Source organism: Fukomys damarensis, unplaced genomic scaffold (genome assembly GCF_012274545.1).
Source record: "Fukomys damarensis isolate Sample0158 unplaced genomic scaffold, DMR_v1.0_HiC HiC_scaffold_18, whole genome shotgun sequence".
Classification (NCBI taxonomy): Eukaryota; Metazoa; Chordata; class Mammalia; order Rodentia; family Bathyergidae; genus Fukomys; species Fukomys damarensis.
The window spans coordinates 2364757-2372765 of record NW_022900930.1 but is presented as its reverse complement, the minus strand read 5'-3'; the positions used below and the strand labels follow the sequence as shown (position 1 = coordinate 2372765).

Genomic DNA, 8009 nt, shown 5'->3' with positions numbered 1-8009 from the left:
AGAGGGGGAGGGGGAGGGGCAAAGGAGGAGGGGGAAGGGAGAGTGGGGGAGGAAGGAGGAGAGAGGAGAGAAGAGAGGAGCTGGGGACGAGAACACACCCTTCAGCGAGCCGCCTCTTCTGGCCCCACCTCCTAGCAGTGCTCCATTCCACTGTGCACTCAGACATGGATCGATCCGTTGAGGATACAGCACCCTGGGATCCAGTTACCTACCCAAAGTCTACCTCTGAATGCACGATACTTTGGGGATGCATTTTAGATCTAAACCATAAAAGCATTTCATAGTCTCTATCAACCCAATTACAGTACTCTGAAAAAAACCCAAACAAACAATAACAAAAGCCCCTCCAGACATCTGCCACCCCTCCCCTTGTTAAAAGCAAGCCCTACGGAGTGCGCAAGGCCAGTCGGGGCTGCCTCCCTCTCGCCTTGTCTCCGGTCACGCTGCTCTGCCCTCGCCCCCTTCCTCTTCTTGCTGCTCACTCCGCAGGGCCTTGACTCCCCTTCCTGCCTCCGCAGGGCTGGGTTCCAGTGCCACTGCTGAGCCCACACCGCAGACTCTACCCTTCCCGTGCTGTCCCTGGGTTGACTTCTCTTCTCCGCCCTAGCTTGACACGTATGTTCCGCAGCACTGATTTCTCTGCTACACCACCTGCTCCCTTCACCTGATGCTTAACTAAGCAATGCCAGCGGTTTTGTCTGTTTTGTCCATTGCTGGACTTTCTGTTTCAAGTCTGAGGCCTGACAACTAATAAATATTAACACCAAATGTAAAATACATGCAGCGTTATTGAAGTCGATTGTTAAATCAATAGTAAAATAGATTAATATTGTAGTGTTAAAATCCATAATTAAAATTTGTTAAAAGGATGACTAAATAATACAACAGACTGATTTTCTTCTACAAATTTTCCCCTTTTCCAGTCCATGTTGACTGTGCGTCCTCCTTGTTCCTCGATGTCCAGCCGTCGTGCTTTGCTTTTGCAGCTCCTTACCCAAGGCACGAGGCAGCCATGAAGTCCTGATCAATTCATCTTGTGAACTAGTTTTTTCATCAAATTCTGGACCTTGTGCTTGCGAGGCAGGCAGCAGAACCACTGAGCTAAATCCCTGACCCTGCCTACTATTTTGATGATCCCTGAAAAGACTATTTACATTCAAAGGAAAGGTGTGTGGCGTAAGGGGAAGTGAGACATTTCTTTTCAATAAGGAGAGGAAACTGATGCGACAGAGAAGCTTTAGGGAGGCTGCCCGACCACACCCATGGGCCTGTGACCCAGTCCTACACCGTGTGCAGTTCTGCGAGACCTGCAGCACCTGCTTTTCTCTCCTCACTCTGTCCAGGGAAGTCAGGAAGTGGGGAGCGGCTTCCGGAGGATCTGTCATCCCTGTGGCCCTGCGGGGCTGGCCAAGGGGGCACTGTCTGCTGTCCTGATGGCTCCATCACCAGCCTGCCTGCCTGTCCTGCATGCAGAGCAATAGCCTGGGACCCCATGGATCTGCACCAGGTTGAACAAGCTGCTGGCTCTCACCAAAATGCCTCCGGAACTGCCACCGCTTCCTGCAGGTGCACACCCTCCTCGCACTGGATGCCGGAAAGCGTATTTTCTTAGCTACCAATGGGCGGAGCAGGCACAGCCCTGACCTGACTTCTGCGGCTGTATTATTCGCCCCGGTTTGGAACTCCAGGCTTCCTCCGACTCCTCCAGACCACACACAGTGTCTGATGTCACCCCATCCTACACATCACCTTTGCTGCTTTTTCATCGTCTTCCCCCCAAACACGGTCTTCCTGTGTTGTTATCCATTTGAAAAATTTCCTGTCATCCTCTTTCCCCAATATTTTCAACTGTCTCTTGATCCAAGAGCACCTAGTTTTCCTTTGGGCTCACTGCCCTTTGTATGCACTGGGTTCCTGTCTATCAGCTCTATGGGTGTACACTGGCCTTCTAATGTTTCTAGGCCTTATAATTCACACATGTACACAAACACACACTCAAAACAAGCACACAAAACCACTCTTCATTCACCTGTATGCTCCTGACACCTAGTCGTGTAGTAGTAGCTATTCTCAAAATGTTTGATGAATGAATAAGTCATTGCTTCTAATAAGTTTACAAGTGCTATGAGATCATTCATTCCAGCTTCATCACAAATGGAATTTGTTTGTTGTTTGTTTTTAATGCTTTCCACTGTTCTTTAATTTCTGTTTGTCTTGTCTGTTTTATTCAAGGTAACAAAATTATAAATTTAAGACAATAAATCAGCGCAGTTAATTACTTGCCATTCTATCAATAAACATGAATGTTTTGCACCCCTGTTTTGAAGCCAGCTCTGTATTGCGTCCTGGGGAGACATATCTTTTGTTAGGCAAGAGGGAGAAGGAACACAGGATGTAAGAGGGCGTGTGGCGGGGGACACTTGGATATGTATTTGGTTGGCGTAATAAATAAGGGGAGGGCAAGGACCACACTTACACATGGCCCTGTGTACCGCAGCCTGCGTGTACAGCTCGGGAACCTGCTTTGCTGTGGGCAGCTGCATCTCACACAGCGGGGACAACTTGTGCCCAGCACGCTTTCAGCTAGGACTCTCAGTTCATCACACGTCAAGTTTTGGTTGTGGGATGATCCTAGCAGGTCTGTGACACCTGCCCTCTCTCCTGTCCCTCTAGCTTCATTGTGGCAATTAAAATCATGCATATTTAGGACACATTGTGATTATTCTGTAATGTGTGCAGTGCGCAATGATCAAATCAGGGTAATCAGCATCTCTATCTCCTTCAGCATTTATCATTTGCATTAGGAGGCTTTGAACTCCTCTCCTCTAGTTCTTTATAAAATATAAACTGTTATAAACTATGGCAAACTTGCTACATTTTTCTTAGGAGAGAGAGAGAGAGGGAGGGAGGGAGGGAGGATATCCAAGACTGAGTGAACACGCATTGTGTTAACAGGAATGTAACTCCTAAAGAGTCAATATTTTTACTTTGTAAATAGCTAGTATTAGAAAAATTAGGAAAACACACTATTCACTGTCTATTTCCTAGTGTTTATTACTCATCCAGGATGTACCAATAATACTCTAGTGATATTACAATGGTACCCAAGGCCACTGAATATCACTGTGAATTAAGCTTTGAAAATATTCCTAGCAACACATTTAATTAACTAGGATGCTTGGTTTACATTACATCTACATCAACTAATATTAAAAACATATATATTGAGGCTTAACAGCTTCAGGAGGGCTCGGATCTGATTGTGGTGTTATTCACTTCCACGTACAGGTTCATTGAATCTTTCCAAATTGAGCATTGGGGACTGGAACATTACTGCTGATTTGGAAAGCAAAGTGGGGAAAATTAAGTTCTTGTATAACAATGTTTATACTAAGCAATGCTCATAATGAGCTATGAAGAGGTTGGGGGACTTTGCTTCACTGACTGTGATAGTCTCCCTTCTAATTCAGAATGCTGGGGTTTCATTTCCTTAGGCAAAGTCAAGAAGACCACAGAGATAACATGGCTCTGTGGTGAGGCCTTTATTTATTTGTAGGAGAAACTCCTGTCTCTGGCGAAGCTTAGCTCAGTATCTAAGAGTTGAGCCACGGCCACCTGTTTCCGATCTGAGCTTGGAGGAAGCATGTGAGGTGGACTTAGAAGTCATTGGTCCACTCCTACATGTGATGGGCTAGGCATTTGAGGACTGAGCAAGGACTGTCAGAAAAAGAAGACAGCGGTAGATGAAAGACACTGGTATAAGAACACACCCTTAATGTTCCATCCAACAAATAGGCAAGGTAGCAGTGTATATAATCTGAACTCTAAAGTCCAAGTTATATGTTGAGATTAATATTTTATAAGATTAATATTTTGCTGATTGTATAACTCCATCTGACTCAACACATTAATTTGCTGTCAACAACAGCTCATTTATAATCCTTTTGTTGCTGGTGTCTTCCCTAAAATGGTAAAAGACTCCAAAACATTAACTTAGAGGAAGGAGTGGAGACCGTGAAAGAGATTTCAGACCAACCTTTTTTCTCAGGCCCAGCTCCCTGTCAGGAATCCCCTCACTGTTTTCTGGGGAGTGCCCCTCGACCTGCTGTGCTCACCCACAGGGGCCCCTAGTGGGGGCCAGGATCTAGCTTTTGAGCCTACGATGGCTACTACAGACCCATTTCTGGGCATGCACCCACCTATGAAGACCTAAGAATGTCATAACACCATGTGTGGGAAAGTTTTGACATCATCCTCCACACTCACTCCAACTTCTTGCTCTTCTCCTCCATGAAAGTTGTCCTAGAGCTGGACCACAGGCCCTGCAGCAGTTACTGGAATTGAGAGAGACAATCCTAAGTACCTAGTTCTAAATGTTGAAATTCTAAAATATTAAATTCCCTAAGGTCTAAAATCCCAAAAAGGTAATTTTGAATGGATGAAATCCAAAATGTGAAAATATTAAAAGCCAAAATCTCCCAACTATAGGCAAAGGACTATGCATTGGAGAAAGGGGGAGGGTGACTCACAGAGGCAGAAAGCCGAATTCCAGGCAGGGCATAAGTGCACCCTCAGTTGTACACAAGATAGTCGCATCATGTCTTGCAGAAAGAATAACCAAAACCCTGTCGAAGTATTTTAGTTACTTCCTCACTGCTGAGACAAATGCCTGACACCCAGAGTTAAAGGAGGAAAAGCTTGTAGAGATTTCAGTCTGTAATTGGCTAGTTCCCAGGCGGGACTGCAGAGGAGCATCGCAGCAAAGAAATGGTTCACAGCAAGCAGGCAGGAGGCCTGCTTCCCTTTTCCTGTTACCCCATCCAGACTACAAGCCTTCTGGGTGGTGCCACCCACACCCAGGCTGCGTCTTCCCATCGTCCAGACCTGGAACTATGCTAAACCCTCTAAATCTATTTCACACCGCCTTAATCTACACTCACAGACCCGAGGTCCAGCTACCTCAAAGAAAACCTCACATTTGAGCATATGAGGCTCTGGGAGAACATTTAGCACAGACGCGAAGCATTGCTTCAGGTATGTGTGCGAGGCTGTACGCTGACAGATCAGTGCGCATGTGTGAGAGAATGATTGGGGGAGACCGCCCTCTGTAGGGATGGGCACCACCCAACCAGCCGAGCGCCTGCAGAGAACAAGTACGAGGGGCAAGATGCTCTCCCTCTGAGAACTGGGACGGGGTTCTGTGCTGCTGCCTTGGGTATTCCAGCTCCAGGCTTGCTGGCCTTTGAGCTTCCAGTCTTATATCAGCCTGGCTACATTTGTTTTACGCAGTTTTTCAAACTGGATTTTATGAAAGTGCCTTAGGCGGTGTGCAAAAGCATTACCTGCGTACATGTAAGTGTCGAAGCTTCCTCAATACCTGGAGAGATGTCCTTTATGGACATGTTCCACCTGTGAAAGACAAAAACGTCTCAGGGTCTTGACTCTTTGGGTGCCTACATATTGGTTTAGGGCCACTCTTGGCAAAGGCAGGTTACCCATCCTGGCCTTTAAGATGAGCGCACTTAGAAAGCTGGGTGTGCGATTAGCGACCACAGTGATGCACAATTATACATCTAACATTGTTATCTATTTCTTTATAAATGTTTTATGCACTCATAACTCATGCACCTATGCAACCACCACGGATGTTGAAGCTTGCAAAAATACATTTGTTAGTATTGCCTGTTTATGGTGTACAGTGGCCTGTGAAGTGTCCTATCGCACTTTTATCCCTTTCAAGTAAATCCCCTTTTAAAAATATAAATAAATGACTTTTAAGAATTTTTGTGTGTTATAATTTCTTTGTTTTTTCATTAAGTTTATGAATTACTTCTTCTTGAATTGTACTTTCAGTATTTCTGACCTGAGGGGTTTTGATCTTTCAGGATGCCATCATTCAGGAGGACTAGGGTGTTTGACAATGTGTCTTTTGAGATGATTGCCCACAGTCACACTCTGACAGGCTGCAATTACTTTAAAAACAACAACAACAACAGTGCCTGTGGGTTTCTCTTCCTGATTGCAAGGGAAAACACATTTTGTGTCAACAAATTGGTGCAAACCCACTTTTCTCTTTCTGAGTGACGTTATTCCTTCACTACTCATAAATCAGTGCTTCACCTCCTGCAGACTGGAAGGGATCGATGGGGGAGTACGTGCAGGTTTGGTAAATCCGCTGGCTTGCACAGACCTCTGCTCGTGACACTCGTCTGCCCATTGGAAGGGAAGATGCAGGCCAACTCATACTTTTTTTCCTTTAAAAAGTAAACCAAGGCCCAGAGACTTAGCTCAGTGGTTCAGCTGCCTGCCTCGCAAGCTGAAGGACCTGAGTTCGGTCCCTGGTAACAAAAAAAAAAAAAAAAGAAAAGAAAAGAAAAGAAATTGGGGGGGTCAGGGATTTAGCTCAATGATTCTGCCGCCTGTCTTGCAAGGGGCAAGGCCCTGAGTTCAATCCCTGGCACCAAAAAAACAAAAACAAAAAAACCAAAATTACCCAATACATTGGATCCAGTGTAACATAAATCAATCAGAAAAAAAGAAATATTAATGGCACTTATCAATTATTATTCAAAAAAAGTTGTCATTATCATGTCCTCAGAAACAAGATAAATGCCCCAATGTGGGTATATTTGTTCTCTAAAGAAACAGAACCAGTAGAAATTAATAGATAGATAAATAGATAGATAGATAGGTTTAATATGGCATTTGGTTTATTTGTCTGGGCAGGCTGAGAAGTCCGTTGATATGCTGCCTACAGATAGAGACCCCAGAAGCCAGTGGTGTGATTCAGAGTTCCAGGAGTTAAGAACCTGGGGAGAAAATGGTGTAACTGTGGATGAGAGGGAGAAAGCCTGAGTAAATGGGTGTTGCTGGTCTGTTTGCCAGAGAACAAAGGCCTCCAAATCCAAGCTCCTATGGTGAAGGGCAGGAGAGGAATGCCCAGTGCCTGGACATAGAGAGAATTGGCCTTTCCTCTGCCTTTCGGTTCAATGTGGGGCTTTCAGTGAGTTAAGTGACCCCCACCCACATCAGTTAGGGTGCATCTTCCTTACACAGGCTAATGACTCACATGCTGACCAGGACCATGTCCACACAGGCATGCGCGCACATGCACACACACACACACACACACACACAGAAATATTATGTTATCTGAGCACCTCTTAGCCCAATTGCAATGACACATACTGTACAACTAATCATCACAGTGGGATTCTGAGAGATTTTTGCCTACTGAAAGATTTTGCTTTGGCTAAGACTCATCTCTCTTGTTTATTTCTTCAACCTGGTGTTTTTTTTCTTGACTTTGTGGGAGAATCGAAATACCTCATTATCTCGATGATAGCAATTCTGACTGAAGTGAGTGGAATTTCAGCATGGTTTCATTCGCATTTCCCTAATGACTAAACATGTTGAATATTTTTCATAAACTTATTGGCCATTTGTGCTTTTTAAAGACTGCATCATTCTGTATATTTGACCCATTACTGATTTTGCTATTTGAATTTTTTGTGTTATGATCTTTAGTCCTTTATATATTCAAGGTAGTAATAATCACCAGCCAGAAGAGTAGCTGTCAAAGACTTCCCCCCACTCTATGTGCTTCACTTTGCCAGTTTTTTCCCTTACTGTGCAAATTTTTAAAATTTAATATAGCTCCATTTGTTAATTCTTGGTATTATTTTCTGTGTTATTGGTGTCTCACCCAAGAAGTTTTTTTCCGGGCCCATGACTTCAAGTGTCTCCTTTCAGCTTTCTTCTAGCAGTTTTATAGTTTCAGGTCTTACCCAGAGATCTTTGACTCAATTTAAATTTATTTTTATACATGGTGAGAAGTAAGCATGTCATTTCAGTCTTTTACCTATAGAAATACAGTTTTCCCAGTTCCGTTTGCTGAAGCGGCTGGCTGTCTTCATTGAGAGTCCAATTGCTATAGTTGCATTAGTTGTTCCTGTGTCCTCTATTCTATTCCATTGGTCTGTGTGTCTATTTTTTTTTTTTTTTTTTTT

General features: G+C 44.2%; 1 protein-coding gene across 2 annotated transcripts in view; it reads right to left on the bottom strand.

The window, feature by feature from the left end:
* Zmat4 (zinc finger matrin-type 4) overlaps window positions 1-8009 on the bottom strand; it is a 437748-nt gene that overhangs the window by 27037 nt on the left and 402702 nt on the right. The window contains exon 7 of one of the 2 annotated variants that reach the window (XM_033765352.1): window positions 5343-5409. The exons of the other annotated variant lie outside the window; for it this stretch is intronic. Coding sequence (XP_033621243.1) covers window positions 5343-5409 — 67 coding nt within the window. The remainder of the gene's footprint in view (window positions 1-5342; window positions 5410-8009) is intronic. 2 annotated transcript variants of the gene reach the window in all.